Consider the following 19,405-nt stretch of genomic DNA (forward strand, 5'->3'; position numbering starts at 1 on the left):
TGGTTGGTTGGTTGGTTGTTGCCAAGTACATACTGGACGCAGTACTGGGTACTGGATAGGCACTCTGGGTACTGGATAGAAGATAGTCAGTTCTCGAATTGTGGCGCTGTCTTTTCCAGTAGTCGCTCGTGCTAACCGCATCCGACCCAGAAAAGAAGAAAAAGCAGGGGCGTTCCTCTGGGCCGCCCGTATTCCCAGGACCCCTCTTTCCCAAAATAGGCAAGCCACCAGTCGTGCCGCGGTCCGACTCTCTTCTACATAGTTGTAAGTCCCAGTCTCTGTATCCAATTCGGTTCTCCAGTCATTCCATCGTATCGTGCCTGACATGCAAATCCCCATCCAAGCTATCGCTTCTAGTTGCCAGCTACTGGGCTACTGGCTGCTGGTGGCCTCTGCCGTATGCAGCAGATCCGTTGACCACCGCCATCCATCGTCATCATCGCCCTTTCCGTCTCCCGCTCGTATTCTTGATGTGTCGTTGTCCGGCGGTACCAGCCGAGAAAACCCACCCGCCAACACGAAATTGCGACGTCCAGACTGCGCGCGCTTGGTATTCTGGGCAACCACCGTCCGAGGGCATCATCAGGCCAGAAACGACAGGTAGGGCAGGGGTAGGTACCCGGGCTTGCAAAACACGTGCAGCGATACAACATCTACAAATCTCCCGTGCATGCAGTTATCAATAAGCAGGAGGCAAGGATGACACCCGTTGCTTCTGCTGCCTGCGCTTTACCTACCCCCTTCCCCTAGGAATCGACCATCTCATTTCGCCAAAATCCCTCCATGCCCGCACCGCATCAGGCGGTAGCCAGGGTAACATTCCATCCATCGGCGAGCGCACAAGCGTAAACACAGGAGCACGGCGATGGAAGGGGAGGATCATCGGCAGGAAGAAAATAACTCTAATCACTATGGCGATCAGCGACCCTCATAGGGCAATCATTGCCATGTTTGTATGTATGTGTGTACTGCCGCGCTAAATGTCGTTGCTGGGGAAAGCTGGCCGCTGGGAAGACAAGGAGGCTGGAGGCTAGAAAAGAATCAGAAAGAGACGAGAGAACGGCTGCAGAAGCACGTCTGTCAGATGCAGCAGCCCAAGTCCAGCGCACCACCACATGTACTGCTACCTGTCGTGGTACCTCGCCCACTGCTCCCCAGTCGCCAGCCAGGCCAACAGGGCACTGAACAGGGGTCTCGCTCGGGCTCGGCGTTACGGAGACGGAGCGTGTCTGCTGTCCTATCAGCGACCATGTTGTGCGCGCAGGAAGAAGAAAGGGGTTGAAACAATTTCAAACCGACCAAGCCAACCAAGCCAACCCAGCTCGCCACTCATGGGCCCGGAGTCCCGACTTTCTTGACTTTGTTTTATGCCGCGCCCTTTTTCCCTCTCCCTTTTTTGTGCTGCTTCCTGCTAATGTTAATGCTGACGGCACAGCACCGCACAAGCACCGCACCGCATACGCTAAATGAAACGTTCCCATCTGACCTGCAGTTTATGTGTGTGTTAGGTGTGTATGCATGCATGCGGCCGTGGCTGAGTTGACTCATCCATCGCATCATGTCTTTGATCCAGAATAAAAATAACCCCCTCAATTCGTATTGTCCGGGCTGTGTGGCAGTGCTGACTTCTCACTATGTATGTTGACAGCCTGAGTGTGACACCCCAGACTTGGCAGAATTCCTCGACGAGGACTGGACTCCTATCCTGATCGAGCGACCCGCCGCCGGTTGGGATGCTCCCATTTGCAAACCCTTTTCATCCAAAATTGCACAGTCGATTGGCCTACATTCCCCACAAGTCCAATCACAAATTAGATGGCCGTTCTATCGGATCGCGGCACCAGCAACGCCCACTCTTATTCTCCAAAGCAATGTCACTGTGGCAGCCCACTCACCACTACCACCCGCTCGTGATATTAGGTAACCCTTCGCGCCATCCTTAGTCATTCGATACTCTCCTATATTGGGCAAGCCTAAGACCCAAGCGGCGAGGCTAAGCCTATAGTCGCTCAGCTAACCATCCTGAATCGAGTCGAAGTGGGCGGGCAACTAAGGCCAAAATAGATAAGAAGAGAGAGAGAGAGAGAAAAGATTCCGCGAGTGGAATTCTTCGTATTGCAATTGTGGTCCTTCGCCCTCAGTGGAAGATTGTTCCTGGTCTCAGTCTTGTTCGCAAATCTTGGGCCGGCAACTAGCTGCCATCGCATCGAATCAAATCCACCGCATGCACACGAGACTTTCCTGTCCGGGCAGTCGGGCGTGTCGTGTCGTTGTACCAAAATAGAATACAGCAGGATTATATGTCTAGCTGCATCGTGAGTCGAGGGCGCTTGGGTATTACACGACGGCCTGCTCGCCGTCTCCCCCATGAATTGACTATTTCTGCTTCTGCCCGACCGTAGAATCCCAACCGCTGCCATCAACCAACGTAGCATTATGGGATTGGCCGCCGCGGGGCCGCCATCCTGATTCATTTCTGTCGTGATGCCTACATAGATGCATTCCGCCCAAGGTGACAAACGAGAAAACTCCGAGCAGCCCAAGGCAGCCAGGCCCCTCCTTCGTCGCTGGGCTGCACCCACTCCCGCACCCCTGGACCCCCCTGCTGCGATATTACAATTATACATACATACATACGCCCCATCATCGAGGCTCCGACAAGATATATACCATGTGACCAATGCTGGGCGAGAAATGAGGAGAGAATGGTGAAAAGGGGTTATAGTACAGACGTCGGTCTCGGCAGAACCGCCACTAATTGCTCGCCCCCTACACTACGATGTCCTAGCAAGCACGTTGAGATAACCGCCACGAGTAATGGTCCGTGAGTCGAACCCAACATCCTCGTAGTTATCGCTGGTCCGCAGCGAAACTGGTGGCTCCGGCACGTCTTTGTCTGTCTTAATGGCATCCAGCTCCGTTGCCGTCGCCAGATCCGCGAGATGCTGCAGACTCTGGCTTGCAGTCGCTTCCATCGACGTCGACTGCGGAGGCGTGGTTTCGATGTGTTCTGCTATGCGAGCTCGGATGGTCTCGTCCCAGGTTGACGGGGCCAAATTACAGTTGTGAAGCTCCTTCAGGTATTCCGTGGCTTCTTCCCGCACCGTCTCGACCTTCTTCAGCTCCAGGAGCGTCAACGTAGTCAGGGAGAAGAAATGGTAGTTCAAAGGGGTGATAAGCTGCGCATTGGCGGTGAGCAGGGCTACGGACTCCTTGCATGGCCAGAGGATATCACTCGACTTGGCAGTGGTCTGGAACAGATACGCCAGTAGCCTGCAATGCCAGTAGACCATGTGGAGTACTGGGTATGAAGCAGGTGTGATCGTGGCAGGGAGAACTTCTCGAAAGAGTTCCATCGAGAGATTGAAGAACGAGCTAAGAAGGGGGCTGCCCCAGACTCGTGCGACATTGCCTTGGGCGGTGCCAACGCCACTGGAGCAAAGTGCCCCAGGATGTTGGATAAGCGAACGAGATGGTAGCCGTTTTCCCCAAGGAGCGAACTCAGCCCGGGAAGGATCACTACGCTGTCGTTCGGAATAAGCAAGGGGCTGGCGGTGCTGATGGCGTTCCACCTGTCGAGTGAGACCAAAGTCCACCAGGCACGTACGGCAACGTTCTCGTCCGAGTCGAGGTCCAGATCCTGCACTTGATCTACCTGGGCAACGTGCAGTCGCATGGAATACGCCAGACCGACCGCCCGGCCAAGAATGGATGCTTTCGCGGCACCGCCATGCTCACCCTTGAGAGAGCCGGGGCCATAGTTGTCGGTAGCGATGGCGATAAAGATGAGGGTTTGTAGGTGAACCAGATTCGTAACATAGGGACGCTTCGATACGTCAACCTCCCACTCGGTAATCATACGCGTGGCATTCACCATATCACCACTGGCGTAAGGGCCCGTGAAGGATGGAAAGGTTTGCATAGCGCCATGGAGTGCTTCAATGAACGCATCGCGAAGTGTGGTTGGACACTGCGTGAGCTGTGCCTCCAATCGGTCCTTGGACGTGGCTAGTAACGGGAATGACGGATGGATGACCTCGAGATATCTGGAAAGAAAGTTAGTGGTTTGGCTTGTCCGTATGGTTTGTGTGCAGAAACCCACCCATTGTAAGTACTCTCGTCGACCTCGCGGCTCGAGGCAATGCCGTTGAGATCGATCATGCCATCCAGTACACTAGCTGACTGCGGCGGTCCGTCTCCCTCGGCCTTGGAGGCTATCGGGGTCGGCGCCAGGCCATTGGCGGAATAACTTGGTCGAGCGCGTTCGGTAGGGGTGCCGTAGGGCTGAATAGGTCTGGGTTCTGTGCTCCAAGTCGGTTGGCGGGAACTGCCTGGTGTGCCAAACTCGGCCCCCGATATGCTAGAATAGGGTCTTTTACGTGTAGTATCATCCGACTGGGCAGCAGTTCCTTGAAATATGTCCGAAGACTCCCTTCTCGCCGAAACGAGCAGTTCACTCAGCGTAGCATCCCCATGATTGCCTTCACTATTAAGCTTGCCCTCAATATGGTTGATACGGTCAGCTAACTCCTTGATATAGCCTTTGCTGGGCCCACGCTTCTGAGGTATGCGACTGAACATGCACCGAATGTTCGAACGTCGGCAATTTGAGCAAGGCTCCTCTCCTGATTCCGAGGTCGAATCGCACTTGACCTTCTTGCGGCGGCATTCGTCACAAGCTCGCGACACCTTCGACCGTTTCCTGGGAGGTGTGTTGTCCGGAAGATGAAAGTGCGGTGGCAAGTGTTCCATAGAGGCACTGGGTTGCAAGTGCGGCGGGTGCTGGTGGCTCTGTGGCTGGTTGGGCAGGTATTGTGGTTGGGTCTGTTGTTGATGCCCCTGCTGCCCATGCTGGTGCAGGATTTGGTCAGCATCGGGCTGGTGGTCCTGCTGTAAGCCGTGGGCTAGGGCCTGGCCGTGATTTGAGAGCTGGTCGTGCTGTTGATGCATGTGGTCGTGCTGCAGATGTTCCTGCTGCAAGTGATTGTGCTGCAGATGTTCCTGCTGCATATGCTCCTGCGGCATATGCTCTGGGTGCATGTGATCCTGGTGAATATGTTCTTGATGCATATGGTCTTGAGCAATGTGCTCTTGCACCAAGTGGTCCTGAGGTATGTGATCCTGGGGCAGCTGGTCCTGTGACAGATGATCCTGGGGCAGCTGGTCCTGGGGCAGATGGTCCTGAGACAGATGGTCCTGAGGCAAATGCTCTTGGGCCATATGCTCCTGGCCTAGGTGATCCTGAGAGAGATGTTCACCGGTGATGTGCTCTGAGTGCAGATGTTCCTGATGGATAGAGTCCTGGCGCAGGGGCTCCTGATCAAGCGCCTCCCCGTCGAGAGCGTCTTCGTGTTGCTGTAGACCCTGCTCATGTTGATCCAGATCGTGATGTTCGACCATCTGTTGTAGACCAGGATCTTCTTCGGTGGGATCCATTATAGGGATGCCATGAGCAATACCTTGGCTCAACTGTGCAGCAAGCTGGAGTTCTTCGGCACTCGTTATGGCATGTCGGATTTGCTGGCGTGGGGTAGGGGGTCCGTCGAGTTGGCTCTGCTCTTCAGCTGGCTGTTCGAGTTGGCCTAGCTCGTGCTGCTCGTCCGAACGCGTGTTGGTATTGTAGAAAGGGCCGCTGTCTTGGCCCTCGGCAGTGGGCGAAGGATATGACTGCATGACAACATCCTGACCTTCGGCAGCTTCGACCTCGGACTCCTGCTTTTCCATCTTTGACCCAGTCGTCGATGAGGAGACAAATTACACGGGGGTGGGTTGCTCGTTGGGTGGCCAGTTCATCGAGGCTATCGCCAATTGTCCACCATGCAAAATGTGTCGATGCTGTTCTGCAGTTAAAATGGATCTTGTTATTAAAAGTTCTCTGCTCTTCTTCTCCCGACGACTCGGTCGCGACAGCCACGTCTGCGCCTCGGGGCCTCGGACGGTTCAGATATAATTACAGGTCGCTCTACAGATATGTACAGGGTCTCGAATGCTCTGGGCGCGGCAAGCTCACATCAAGCAAGTCGCGACCGCGTGCAATGGAGCTGGAGCTAGCCATGGCAAGCTCGTCGCGGGCGAGCCAATCTGCGATGGCGTGTTGGCATCGCGAGGAATGGTAGCTCATGCAGCCTGCCATATTTGCGACACAAGAATGGGGGTAGGATGGAAAAGTTTGCAATGTGAAGCAATGAATTCTTTGTTAAACGCACCTTGAAGGTAAGCTATTCAATCGAGCAGCTCCGATAATATGGGGATGGAAAAACGTATTGGTGATTGTCCGGACGAGAGACGGAAGAGGAAGAACCTGTCCAGCCGACGACTACTTTTTTTTCTCTCTAGGGAGCAGCCACCTCCGGTGGTGATACGAGCCGTCCTGATTGATTCTCTTGTTACGCCCAGCTTCTCTTTTTTTCGGAGAGATCGGGGAGAAGATTTTGCGAAGCCAAGCGTGTGCAAAAGGCAAAGGCAGGCAGGTGGGGTTCCGCCATTGCCAATTGATTGATTACTGGCCAGAGCTGTCGTGTTAGTTCAGCTCCACTTTATACCTATACCTATCTACTTCTCTGGGCACACAAATAGGCCTCTATGCAATCGCGGTGAATTCGACTGATTTCCATTCGTATCAAGAGCGATAGTAGTTTGAGCCTCCAATATCTGCAGAGCGTTTCGACTGTCTACAGCGTGTTCGCCGCCCTCTCGATTGTAACTTCGTCATCATTATTTCGGCTCCCCCAAAAGCCTTTTCCGTAGCTTACACATATCTCCTCGCCTACACCACAATTGTCAGTTCTAGAGAGCACCCAGGTAATCGTGTGGCCCGGCTAAAGTGAATATCAGAATACCAAGCACTTACCCTTAGCAATTCCACCTTCGCCCTTCTTCGCCGTGTTCTTGCCCGCCGGGAGCACGAAGACGGCCATGGACTTCTGCTTCAGCCTTATATCCCAGCACTCGCGAAATTCCGCATTTGGCCTTTCACGGACGCCGCGATAATCGTTTACGAAGCGAGCCTCGTTCCCGGCCTTGGCGGCGTCTACCGCTAAGCGAGCATCACGGTCGATCCGGAGATCGTAGTCCGACTTTTCGTGCTCCAAATTGTGTTGCGGCAGAGCCAAGTCGCTATGCACTACACCATAGTAGGGGATGATGAGCGAACCAGGTGCCAGGTTACGTGTGGCGAACAGCCCGGCTTGTCCGTTCGCCGGGTGTGCTGGCTGGGTGATAGCAGTGATTTTGACCAAGGCGGAAGGCCCCTTGGGGAGAGATAGAGGAATCTCAGATACCAGGTCCGGCCCACGGGTTCTGAGAGCATCGAGCTGTTCTTTGGCCAAATGCGGTGCGTATGATGGCTGTGCGAGGTACAACAGAGCCGGCGGCCAGTTTTTGGGGGCTGTCTTGGATTCTTTCCCCATTGCGAAAGCGAGATATGATATGCCTCCGGTGCTTTGGTTGATTTGCTGTGATGGACTCTGGAGTTGTGGTGAACCGGCAGGCTAGTGGGAGGGTCGCGGCTCAGGGCGGGGACCGGACCCGCTCCGGTGCAGCAGCTCTTGTTGTTTTTTCCCCAAGCATATATGTATGCGTCAGGTGCAGTACATATATGTAGGGAACAAACATGTACAATATCCACATCCAAGATCACGAGGATTTGCATCTGACTTCTCGTCCCCGGTTGAGGGCTGATGCATTCCCTCGAACGACAAACATGCGGGTAAACGTGTGCAAATGGGGTTCCTTGACTTCAGGCTTGGGAACAGGCCTCGACTGCACGCAGGCGAAATAGCCAAGACAAGACGACCCTGGCTGGCACCTGGCTGCCTGGGGGTTGGGGGTTGGGGGGGCAGAGTCAAGTCGTCAGTGAAGACTGCATCGGCCCAATCAAATCGCAGGCCAATTCAACGGCGTGCGAAGGATCTCGCGCCCGCCCAGGTCTTGCATCGTCATGGTGATAAGGTATGTATTTATTTCTTAGCTCATGTACGTGACATGCCTCATTAGGCCATATGCACCTTCCCCCCCACCCGTCTTCCCTGGGGGCCCAAGATAGGAAAAACCGCCCAAGCTTTTGTCCTTTCTCGCCTCGCCTCGACCCAAATCAACTCAACTCGACACGGCACGCCGGGTGACCTATGCCTATGTCCAAAATATTTATTCACTCCGTCCCGACTACTTAAAGCGCCTCCCATCCGCCAATTCGATTCAAGGAGCCGTTGCCGTCACCTATTGGTTAGGACGAGTGTCCATCGTCAAACCCTAATTCCATACAGTTCCTTGCGCGCTGTTAGTCTGACTTGTGTTGCCAATCGCACCAACGGCAGAGAGGCATTTCTTCCTCACAGCCACGATCCAGCCTTACGAGGCAGGATTGCCATCGTCGAACGGCTTGACTTTGCTTAGGCAGCCTACCGGGTCAACCAACCACCACATCTCCGCGCTAGCCGAGGTCCCTGCGCGAACGCAAACGGACAGAGTTTTCCGAGACGACTCGGTCCTTGTGTCGCCGTCCATAACCAGGACAATATTCCGCCCACCGCAATCTTCGATCCGAGAAAGTATCAAACACCCGACGGTTCCTACCGCTACTATCGCACCCCCAATCATGCGGCAATCGCACGAGAGCAGCAATGTTCGTCGCATCATCCGTCCGGCCGTCCTGGGCGCCGCCAAGGTTGCCATGTTGTCCATCTCGGCGGTGACAGCAGCCCCTATGAACGGCCTACGAACCAGAGACCTACACGACGATGAGCCCGAGGCAGAGGGCGGCGCGCTATGGGTACTCTTCGCTATTTCCATGGTGCTAGTACTGTTAGGAGGTGCCTTTGCGGGTCTAACAATTGCCCTAATGGGCCAAGACGGCATATATCTACAGGTCATATCCAGAGATCCCGAAGAGCCTCAGCGTAAGAACGCAAAACGCGTCCATGATCTCTTGGCGAAAGGAAAACATTGGGTCCTCGTCACGCTGCTCTTGTCCAACGTCATTGTGAACGAAACTCTTCCGGTCGTGCTCGATAGGTGCTTCGGTGGCGGCGTGGCTGCTGTTATTGGTAGCACTGTGCTGATAGTGATATTTGGTGAGATTCTCCCTCAGTCAGTTTGCGTGCGCTATGGTCTACAAATCGGTGGATACATGTCTACGCCTGTCGAGCTGCTCATGTATGCAATGGCTCCTGTCGCTTGGCCTACCGCGAAGCTCCTCGATTGGCTTCTCGGGGAGGATCACGGTACTGTATACAAGAAGAGTGGTCTCAAGACCCTGGTGACACTGCATAAATCCCTAGGCGATGTTAGCGAACGCCTGAACCAGGACGAAGTTACCATTATCAGCGCCGTACTCGACCTCAAGCGCAAGCCGGTGGAAGAGGTTATGACACCAATGAAGGATGTTTACATCATGTCTGAAGACACTGTGCTGGATGAGAAGACTATCGATCGAATCCTCGAAGAAGGATATTCCCGCATCCCCATCCACCAGACCGGAAACCCCAACAACTTTGTGGGAATGCTGTTGGTCAAGATCCTCATTTCTTACGATCCCGAAGATGGCAAGCGCGTTAGAGACTTCGCCCTGGCTACACTCCCAGAGACGCGTCCGGAAACTAGTTGTCTGGATATCATCAATTTCTTCCAGGAAGGCAAATCCCATATGGTTTTGATCTCCGAATACCCAGGTGAGGATCACGGCTCTCTCGGAGTTGTTACGCTAGAAGATGTCATCGAGGAGTTGATCGGAGAGTGAGTATTACAAACCCCTTGAACTTGATTGCCCCGACCAACGCTAACGAAACTCAGGGAAATCATTGATGAGTCGGATGTTTATGTTGACGTCCACAGAGCCATTCGCCGGACGCACCCTGCCCCCAAAGCTCGCGTTCAGCGCAAGGATCTCCTGAACAAGGATGCTGCAGTCAAGGACGGCAATTTGATCGATCTGGAGGATGAAACCGGGCGACCCCTTCCGAATCAGCGAACATCTTTTGGCGGAAAGACCGACACTGCAGCACTTTCCAGTAGCCCCAAGACGACATTGCTTATGCGCAGGAGTTCTGCTGGTCATGACGGCCAGAATGCCCGGACTACGGTTCCCATCAAGGCCAACTTCGAAGAAATGAGAGACCATTTCAAGCATCTAGGTCCTTCGAACCCAGCGTCGAACCCGAGGTCCACCAAAGTATCGGCTGTCAAGATCAAGCCTGGAACCGGCGGACAGACCCGGAATGGTTCGGTCGCAACAGAGAATGTTTCCGAGAACATGGTTGCCAATGGCGATGGGACCAACGAGCGTACAAGCTTGCTGAAGCCTCTGATAACCCCCAAGGATGGCGTCCAGGCCTTGCAGCAAAGTTACGGTACGTCGCCAGCACCATCGCTCAAAACCGGGGGCCTACGATCGTTGTCGGCCATGACCCTACCGAACAAACCGAAAGGGGCACGCAGACGAAGGAGTCCCAGAAGGACGAGGATTCCCCCACCACTGTTTCGGGTACGAATAGTGTCGCGTCGTTGCTGCAGGACAGGCGGGCCTTTCGGCGGGGCAACGTCCGCAGTGGCAGCATTACCGAGAACGTTATAGAAGCCGGTGGTATACGAAAAGTCGTCTTGGAAGCTACAGCCTCGGGCGACGAGGGCGAGATACTTGTGGTGGAAAGTCCCAGCCACGCTCGATCCCAAGCCTCCTCAGAGGAGGAGGGCTCGGCAGCCAGCGGTGCGCACGCCAAGGATGGCTCGAATGGCGAGCCCTCCCGTTCGTCCGGAGGTGACGGGAAGAAAAAGAACAAGCGGAAGAAGAAGAAGGGTGGGAAATAGCATTTCCGTCCATGAGCGGATGGGTGCCCTGTACGCTTTGTAAACAATACTGCTTTTTGTACCACTGTATTTTAGAATATTAATACTTTATTCACGACTATAGCGAATAATGTGGATTGCTTATTTCATCCTCGCTTAGTATTTACCTGACGGATGAGCGGGGCTGACTCTTTTATAAGATGCGTCCCAAGGTGCCTGCTTAGATTGCGCAAGCTCGTTTCTCTACGTGATGGTCTAGTCATACCAGATGGCATTCATACCAAAGCCGGGTTCGGGGATCCTCACCCTTGCCACGCGGCCAAGATGCTCGTCCTTCCAGCGGTAAATCTCCAGCCAGCCCTCCTGGTCGTCGGTGATGGCGATCCACTCATCACTCAATCGCAAGGCGAGACGGCGTTGCTGTGGCCGCCGCTCGTCGGGGTGGGGTTGAGACAGATCTGCTCCTCGATGGAGCCGCAGTCGCGCAGGCGGAAGGCGGCGATGTAGCCCTGCAGGTCGAAGCTGTTGGCGCGGGCCGTGGCGAACAGATAGCGGCCGGAGCGCGTCAGGGCGCACACGTCGCTGCGGTACATGGTGTCGTGGCGGGGGATGCCGGGCGGAATCAAGGGGTAGCTGTGGTGCGTGTAAACGGGCAGGTGCGTGTGCGGGTCGATGACGTACTCGCACAGCCGGTTGCCCGCCTCCATCAGGGCGTACAGGTACTGGCCCGTCGGGTGCATGGCCACCCAGCGCGGGTGATCGCCCGGCGCGGGCGCGTCGACGGACCCCACGAGCGTCAGCTGGCCGCCGTTGCTGCCGTCCTTGCGGTGCACCCACAGCTTGTTGGCCTTGAGGTCGGCCGAGTACAGCCACGTCTCGGTCGGATCGAAGACCATGCCGTGGATGCCCGTGTCGGGCTGGTACTCGTAGTTCTGGACGTTCTCGGCCAGGGCGCCGCTCGGCGTGGTGGTGAAAACGGAACCGTGGCCGGCGTGCTTGTAGAAGGGGTTGCAGTAGACGGCATAAGGTGGCTTCTTGGCGGCCAGGAGGAAGATGGCGCGGGTGTTGGTTTCTGCCGATGCGGCTTGGGCTGCGAAGGGTGTTAAGAGTCGGCGTAGGACGGGCCGGATGGGGGCGACGGTGACGTACGGTCATGGAGCATTGGGTGCGAGGCCTCGTGGACAATCTCGGTGGGACTCCTGACGGCAAAGCTGGACCACTTCTTCATGGCGGCACCATAGATGTTTTTCTTCTGGTGCTGCGGTTTTGGTGTTCAGTCAGCTCTCGCGTCCCTCTGTTTATGTACAACCGCATCTTCAAAGAAAGGGGGGGAGGGCTTACGTCGAAGGCCATCCATGATATGGGCTCGTCATGGGGGATCTCTGTTCGCTTGACCAATTCGCACGTCAGCTTCTCGTCGTCGAAAGCGACGGTGAAGATGGCGCCGGGCGGGGTCCAGGTGCCAACCATCAAGTGATGAAGGGGCATTTTGGCGGATCGCTGAAGACGTGAAGCAGCACGGAATGGGAGGAACATGTGTCAGGCCTGAACATGGCGACGTGGTTGACAGGCACACTATATTGACATGCATGCATGTAGACGGTGGATGGAAGCTCAATTCTTACCCCTCCCTGCATCCCGCGCCCGCCAACAACCAGAGGGGAAGAAAGATGTGCCGCAGCCCATGTTCTGGAATTGCATTGCCGGGTAATCGCTTGTCCGTCTTCTCCATCTCGGACGACGAGTCAGGATGTTGTCTAAGCTGTAAGGTGTGTATGCATGCATGTATCACAACCTTACGCACCCCGCAATCCGTCGGCCACATGGTCCCCTACTAGTCACTAGTTTCCCCCCTCGTCCCAGGGCAATATTTGACCCGGCCTCTGTGCGGGTTCGATTCGGGGGGAAGGTGGCAGTCTAGTCGTCCAGTCGTCCAGCCTCGAGGCCACATCTGCACGCGGTAACGCGGTAATGCGGTAATTGCGCAATCTGGACTCCAACTCCTAGTTGTATGCACACAGAAAGTGCCCTGCCGTGACATGACGCCGGTCCACCGCGATGGGAGATGGCGGGGTCTGGACTCGGAACCTTCATCCATCCTCCATCGCATCCTCAAGTCATGGTCCCTCGTGCTATAAAGCCGCGGCCTGGCCCCTTTGTTTCCCTCGTAGACCATCCCAATCCTGTCCGTCCTTCATTCTTCATATCCCCCCGCTTCCGTCCGCCACCATGTCTCCCAACGCCGCCGATGGCCTGTCCAATGCGGCGCAGAAGCCCAATCCGTCCAGATTCGATCCCTCCTTCACACAACATGTCCTCGACACCATGGGCCCCAAGACCACCGAGCGGAATCGCGTCGTTCTCGGCGCCCTGATCCGCCACATCCACGACTTCGCCCGTGAGGTCGAGTTGTCGATCGACGAGTGGATGGCCGGTGTTCAGTTCGTCAATGCCGTCGGCGCCATCTACGAAGCCTCGGGGAAGACGAGGAACGAGTCCCACCGTGTTTCCGATATCCTCGGCCTCGAGACGTGAGTTGGGCTTTGCACCCACCCGCCCCTGCCGCTGACAGCTGACCACATGTTCTTAGCTTGGTTGATGAGATTGCTCACAAGATTGTGGCCGAGGGCGACGTGGATCCCACCTCGTCTGCCATTCTTGGTCCCTTCTGGTCGCCCAACGCCCCTTTCCGCGACAACGGCAGCACCATCATCCAGGACCCCGCCCCCAACGGGAGGCGGTGCCTGATGCACGGCGTCATCAGCGACTTGGTGACGGGCAAGCCCATCCCGGGCGCCGTCTTCGACATCTGGCAGGCTTCCTCCAACGGAAAGTACGATTTCCAGGACCCCGACAACCAGACCCCCAACAACCTGCGTGGCAAGTTCAAGGCCGACGAGAACGGCAAGTACTGGTTCTACTGCTACCACCCGACGGCCTACTCTCTGCCCACCGACGGCCCCTCGTACACTCTGCTGCAGATGATGGACCGCCACCCCATGCGCCCCGCCCACATCCACATCATGGTAAGTCCAACATCTCGTCCGTGGGGCGGGGAATACCCCGGCTTCCGCTCCCATTTGCGCGGACCGTAGCTGACCGAAGCGTCAACAGGTCACACACCCCGAATACAAGGGCTGCACCACTCAGCTATACCCCAAGGACGACCAATGGTTGGCCACAGACACGGTGTTCGCCGTCAAGGATGACTTAGTAGTCGACTTCACCCCTCTGGAGGGAGACGACCAGGCCGAGATTGAGTTGAACTACAACGTCATCTTGGCGCCCAAGGACTACAAGGTACGGGCAATCGACCCCAAGCATCATGAAAATGGCCGTCACTAACCTAACATCTGGCGGCTTCTAGGGTAAGGCCTTCTAAACATTCCATACCATGACTTTGGGTTTGACTTTGGGCGGTTCAAGGCTTGGTCACAGCGAAAGCCAAGCTGTGATAATAAGGTATATACTATTGCTTACGGAATACCACTGGGCACATTACTGTATAATGCAGTGTAGATAGTGCACATGTATATGTGAGAATGGAGACGATACAAACACAGCAGACTCGGAGGGAACAGTGAAGTGGTATTCATCGCCCAGGCCACTTCAAAGGCAGCGACGACGGGAAGACGAACAAGGCGAAGATGTAACGGCGGACGGCATCACAATGGCCTCGCATGAACCCTCTGGAGACCGGAAGCGCACTTACACGGCTTGGCCAGGCTGCCAAATAATGCTTGGTGCGTTGTTTGGGGCCGACTTGAAACGGGCTTGGCAACCGAGTCCCTTTTTTTATTCTTATATATGTATATGTATATAATCCCCGTTGGCGGTCGTCCTTTTGAAAGACGTAGTGCAGATCGGGTCCCGGTCGGCAGTCGGGCAGCCAGGGATTCTGCATCTGCCACGGCTCTTGAAACCGAAGGCTGGGCCAATGAGACAAATGGTCCCCGTGAACGAGCCCCCTGCCCTGCAAGGGGGCATCATGTTCCGTCAAGGGTGCCCCCATATGTATGTACATCTTATAGGGCTGGCCAGACCGTGGACTAGATGGATGTCATGTTGCGTGTGAGGGAGGTACCAGCGTGAGACGTCATTCCGTCGACACATCTGTTCCAATCATCTCTCCAACTTAATTGCTTTTTCTTGTATTGCTTTTGGTCGGGTTTCTTTTTGATTCTTTTTTAGTCTTTTTCAATTTTTATTTTGCCCTTTTTTTTGCTTTGTATGTATCTGGGTTGCGCGCTATGTCTCAAAATGCCGGCTTCTCTATAAGTACAGGATGGACCAGGGCTGCGGCTGTTCGCACTAGTAATACAATGCCTTCTGATTTCGCTCAGAGACATGATAATGGATATAGATAACATCTCGAGGGCCTTCAGCCATGCGGGGTTTCCCAGTGAGAAAGCCCCGATAACTAACGGCCGTCGAGTATCATTGGGAGTATCTGTAGAGACTGTATTTGACCTCGCCACCCTGGTGTCGTGCCAAGACCTCCGCCGCCGTGCAAGGCAGGTTATCCCCTCTTCTTCTGGGCGTTGTTCTTGATTGTCGCTGCCCTCGAGAGCAGACGATGGAAACGGTGGCATTGCGACAGGCGCGAGATTTCGCAAATGTGACAAGGATGTGCTGTGTAGCGAGCGGAATGCTCAGAAAGAGCCGCAGCCTCGAGGGGCCCTTGCACATCGAAAGGTTTGTGGCTGCTTGCGCTTCGATGGGTAGGAAACTTCTCGAAAAGAATAAAAGCATTCCAAGCTAGAGCCTCGCTTCCTTAAGCAAAGGCGCCAACGACGGACATGCCAGCAGCTACGGAATGTTAGTTGGGTGTCCGACTGATATCAGGGGTGGAAGTTTAACGAACCTCCGAGCAAGACGCAGCTGAAAGCCTGTGTCTTTTCCTTCTTGGTGAGCTGCTCGGCCTCTTCGGACAAGAAGTCCTCGGCGAGAAGGTCAACCAGCGCAGCGTAGATAAGCAAGCCCGAGGAGCTGGATGACTGTCAGCAAAGGATTGCGCTACAGGGGGCTTTCGAGCCTTAAGACTTACATGGCGTTGAATACACCGACAATGATGAGCCCGAAGGCACTGTTGGGGTCATAGGAGCCACGGGTAGCCAGGCCAATAGCTTGTCCAATGGGAGCGGTGCACCCGAAGGCAACAACAAGCAGCCACGGCCTGATGCTTCCCTTGGGGTAGGGCACAGCAGCGATTCGGGAGCCGAGACCGAGACCTTCGAACATCTGGTGGAACAAGATGGCAACCAAGAGGATAATGAAACCCTCAATGGTGATGGAAATGGTCATGCCGACGAATACCGAGTGAAACAAGATGCCGCCTTCGAGCAGCGTGATGTTCATGGACATCTTCTTGTAGACCATGGGGTCGACGTCCTGGCCCTCGACGTCAAAAGAGCTTTCGGTAACGGCAGGCATTTGCTTCTCCTCGCGGTAAGGGATGCCGGATTGCTTGATCATGTTCATCATCTCCAGGCGTTGGCGCACGTACTGCTCGTAGAAGACGACGAACCATGGCGGCATCTCCGAGTTTGCGGTCATGTCCAGCTCAGGGTTCTGGCCGTTGGCCCTGGCGTTCTCCTCGTACATCTTCTGGGCCACTCTCTTCTCGAAGCTGATATCTTCCTCGCTGCTGAAGCTGTTGCGGTCGTATCGAGGGGGGGCGGGGCGGGGCCTGTGCCCCCATGCCGGCCATCTGTTGCATCATGGCAGCCGAAGGCTGGGCCTCGAAGCCTTTGGCGCCTCCGTGAGAGTGTCCGCCCATCTTGGCGTTTAGCCACATCTCGATGACGAACAGACAGAACATGGAGCCCATCATGATGACACCGGGCATCGGTGGGTAGTCCTTGATGAAGAGGTCGGGAAGGCATGGGTCCGTGAGACTGGCAAAGGCGGTAGGGAGAAGATGCACAAAGGCCGTCGCGATAAGGACGCCTGTACCGAAATGCTTGCAGAAGAAGAAGACCTTCTCGGGGACCTTGAGCCAGGAGATCTTCTTGCATGCGACGGGGAAACCAGCACCTGGACAGCACATGTCAGTACGGGTCGGAGGGGCTAGCCAGCCCTGGAAACCGTCTTACCGAAGATAGAAAAGCCCAGCACCAGGAAGAGGGCGACGACGTGCAAGGGAAGGTCGTATTCTCCGCTCTCCTTCTCACTGCCGCATACGGGCTTCGCATCTGCCATAGCTTCGGCCATCTTGACTACTATATCTTCCGACTTTGATCCGCACTGGGGTTTTGAAAGAAACGCCCCGGGGGAAACGGGAAACGGACAAGAAAAGAACCGTCCGGCGGCCAGAAGAAGAATAGGAAGAAAAAGAGATGGGGAAGAAAAGAGATAAAATGGTTGGGTTAAAAAAAGGACGTCAAGTCCTGGAGAAGAGAAGAAAAGGGAGTAGGTGAAGGGAAAGGAAAGGAAGAGCAAACACACCACCTCTCTATATATTATGGAGATCAAGTATACCAAGACTTGGGGGTAAAAACAAGAAGCGACAGTCAAGCTTTATTATACTCGTTTCTTCAAATTAGTTGGGCACATGGACATAGCGCTGAGGTTATTCGAGCCGAAGCTGGTGCGCGGGCTGTGTAGTAGAGGGAAGGGAGAGGCGCGGTGGACTTGGCTGCCAAGAATGCCGTCCGTTTGAGGCTCATGGAAGCTACGTCGATGAAGCATTCCAATGCCTGTTACGGATCGCCATATGTGCTATGTATGATGGAGTAGCACTGGAGCCGGCGTCTCCACGGATCGGCTCTTTTTTTTTTTGGCCCCCTCTGCCGTCTGCCTCTCTGCTCTCCCTTCTCCCATGGCCTGTCACACTCTGGATCCAGTCTGGAGCAATGGGTTGGGTTGGTGGATGATGTGGCCAGCTCCAGCCACGGCCCAGCGACCGTCATCGCAAACGGCAGGCGTTCGGGGCTGGTGCGGGAGGGACCGATGTGCGAGTGTATCTACATAGGCATGTAGCGTGCGTCGTCTGAGCTTGGTGGAAACACGGCTTCAGATCTGGGTGTCCCCCTTTCGCGTATTCTGATACTTTGAAAACCAGGCTTGTCGCGGATGCCAAGTGCAAGATTCAGATAATCTGATAAACTAGACGAATCCCATGCATTCTGGCAAGTGCTGCCGATGTGAGGAGGATGGGGACGATCCCATTGATAGGGGGCTAGGGGGACAGCGCTCTGAGCTATACATAGATAGGTGATGCCAAGCTGGTTTGGGTCGTCACATCGTAGTACGTGTTTGCTCGCGTGATGATGCTCTTTGGAGGAGTGTGTATTTGAGAGCATGAAACTAGCCCTCTCCACCCGACAGGGGGTCAACCGGGCCCATGAGCTTAAGTGAAGTAAGAATTTATGCATCCATCGTAAGTTCCGAGACAAGGCTGGCTGGCTAAGATTGGGGCCGCGTGTGTGCCGCCTAGGCAGCCTGCGGGTGTATTACTCGCGTGCGTGCGTGCGTGCTTGCTGCCAGCCTGTCACCTGTCGCGTGTCTGTTCCTCGGGGGGCAGGCAGCAGGAACTGGGAACGGTATCAAGGGATTGTGTTTAGGCATCGTCTCGTGGCCTCTAGGGCTGAGGGCTGAGGGCAGAGGGCAGAGGGCAGAGATATGATGAAGTCAGCGGTGGGTGGCGGCGACAAGGGCCCACGTTTCCACCAAGACCAAGCGGGAACAAGCTTGCGAGATCGAAAGTTCAGTTCGGTCATCAGCGAAGAAGTCGGCCGTCTTTCGTCTTTCGTCTTTCGTCAATGGCAGCCGCATGTAGTAGTACGTGTACACATACACACACACATACATACATACTTACAGAGGCTGAGACAGCTGGTGGGGGGGCTTGGCGTTGTTTAAGAACCTGGGGTTCTGCCGAGTGGTGCGCGCTTGATTATGGACTCCGACATCGCCAAGAAAACCCTTGGTGGGCTGGCCAATCACCACCGCCCGCTTTGCTGTTGATCGTCTGTCTATCGCCATTTTGTGTGTCGAATCTGCCACCGTGCGACAGGATTCACGCGGCTTGCATTCGTCCCGATTTTGAATCGAAACGAACCCCCATCCCCCCATCCTTCACCAATCGGGCCTGGCCCGCCAGCTTGCCCCTCGCTAAGACGACAACCGTTGCTATTATTCCTTGGCACATTTCCTCCTCCTCCCCCAAAACACCGGCTTGGGCCATCTGCATAGACTTCTTTCTGCTCGAGGGATGAGGTACAGAGGTAGCCCTCAACCCTCAGCTCTAGGCTCAGCTCCTGGCTTATGAAACGGCCTATCATCCTCGCGCAGTTACAGGTGCCGACTCTGATCTCCCGCCTAAGCAGGCTTCTATCAGTCTTCTGGTAACAGGAAACAACTTCACAGCCCCTGGCCAGCAGTAGTACCCGGAAGTCATAGCTCGTCATAGGTACTGTATCTCCCGTACCATAGCATCTACCGAGTAGTTCCAACTCCATCTCGTCGTCTGTGTCACAGCAAGCGAGCGAGCAAGATGGAAACAAGGACGGCAACCTGGCCCACCAGTGGGAGCCCTCACGGCCATTTGAGTGGGCGTGGTTTACTATAATATTACCAGATTGTGTCCCATCGTGCAGTGATCGGCCTACGTTTGCCATTC

At 55.1% G+C, this 19,405-nt stretch overlaps 6 protein-coding genes across 6 annotated transcripts; 2 read left to right on the top strand and 4 right to left on the bottom strand.

The window, feature by feature from the left end:
• Nucleotides 1-2,774: 2,774 nt before the first annotated feature.
• PG998_007913 (uncharacterized protein) lies at nt 2,775-5,724 on the bottom strand (the record flags this gene model as incomplete). Its single annotated transcript, XM_066874729.1, has 3 exons — nt 2,775-3,273; nt 3,399-4,046; nt 4,103-5,724. The coding sequence occupies 3 exons, from the start codon at nt 5,722-5,724 to the stop codon at nt 2,775-2,777; spliced, it is 2,769 nt and encodes a 922-aa protein (XP_066730674.1).
• A 947-nt stretch (nt 5,725-6,671) lies between these two features.
• On the bottom strand, nt 6,672-7,409 carry PG998_007914 (uncharacterized protein; the record flags this gene model as incomplete). The annotated part of the gene is made up of 2 exons (XM_066874730.1): nt 6,672-6,766; nt 6,851-7,409. 2 exons carry the CDS (start codon nt 7,407-7,409, stop codon nt 6,672-6,674), a joined length of 654 nt encoding a protein of 217 aa, XP_066730675.1.
• Nucleotides 7,410-8,596: 1,187 nt separating this feature from the next.
• PG998_007915 (uncharacterized protein) lies at nt 8,597-10,803 on the top strand (the record flags this gene model as incomplete). Its single annotated transcript, XM_066874731.1, has 3 exons — nt 8,597-9,732; nt 9,790-10,350; nt 10,425-10,803. The coding sequence occupies 3 exons, from the start codon at nt 8,597-8,599 to the stop codon at nt 10,801-10,803; spliced, it is 2,076 nt and encodes a 691-aa protein (XP_066730676.1).
• A 374-nt stretch (nt 10,804-11,177) lies between these two features.
• PG998_007916 (uncharacterized protein) lies at nt 11,178-12,270 on the bottom strand (the record flags this gene model as incomplete). Its single annotated transcript, XM_066874732.1, has 3 exons — nt 11,178-11,872; nt 11,932-12,040; nt 12,124-12,270. The coding sequence occupies 3 exons, from the start codon at nt 12,268-12,270 to the stop codon at nt 11,178-11,180; spliced, it is 951 nt and encodes a 316-aa protein (XP_066730677.1).
• Nucleotides 12,271-13,011: 741 nt separating this feature from the next.
• On the top strand, nt 13,012-14,164 carry PG998_007917 (Intradiol ring-cleavage dioxygenase; the record flags this gene model as incomplete). The annotated part of the gene is made up of 4 exons (XM_066874733.1): nt 13,012-13,313; nt 13,373-13,808; nt 13,897-14,082; nt 14,150-14,164. The coding sequence occupies 4 exons, from the start codon at nt 13,012-13,014 to the stop codon at nt 14,162-14,164; spliced, it is 939 nt and encodes a 312-aa protein (XP_066730678.1).
• Nucleotides 14,165-15,556: 1,392 nt separating this feature from the next.
• On the bottom strand, nt 15,557-16,995 carry PG998_007918 (ZIP Zinc transporter; the record flags this gene model as incomplete). Its single annotated transcript, XM_066874734.1, has 5 exons — nt 15,557-15,591; nt 15,647-15,771; nt 15,830-16,435; nt 16,500-16,818; nt 16,878-16,995. 5 exons carry the CDS (start codon nt 16,993-16,995, stop codon nt 15,557-15,559), a joined length of 1,203 nt encoding a protein of 400 aa, XP_066730679.1.
• Between the last annotated feature and the right edge of the window lie 2,410 nt (nt 16,996-19,405).

The sequence above is a fragment of the Apiospora kogelbergensis genome (assembly GCF_038363985.1).
Source record: "Apiospora kogelbergensis strain CBS 113332 chromosome Unknown utg000005l_segment0_segment0, whole genome shotgun sequence".
Classification (NCBI taxonomy): Eukaryota; Fungi; Ascomycota; class Sordariomycetes; order Amphisphaeriales; family Apiosporaceae; genus Apiospora; species Apiospora kogelbergensis.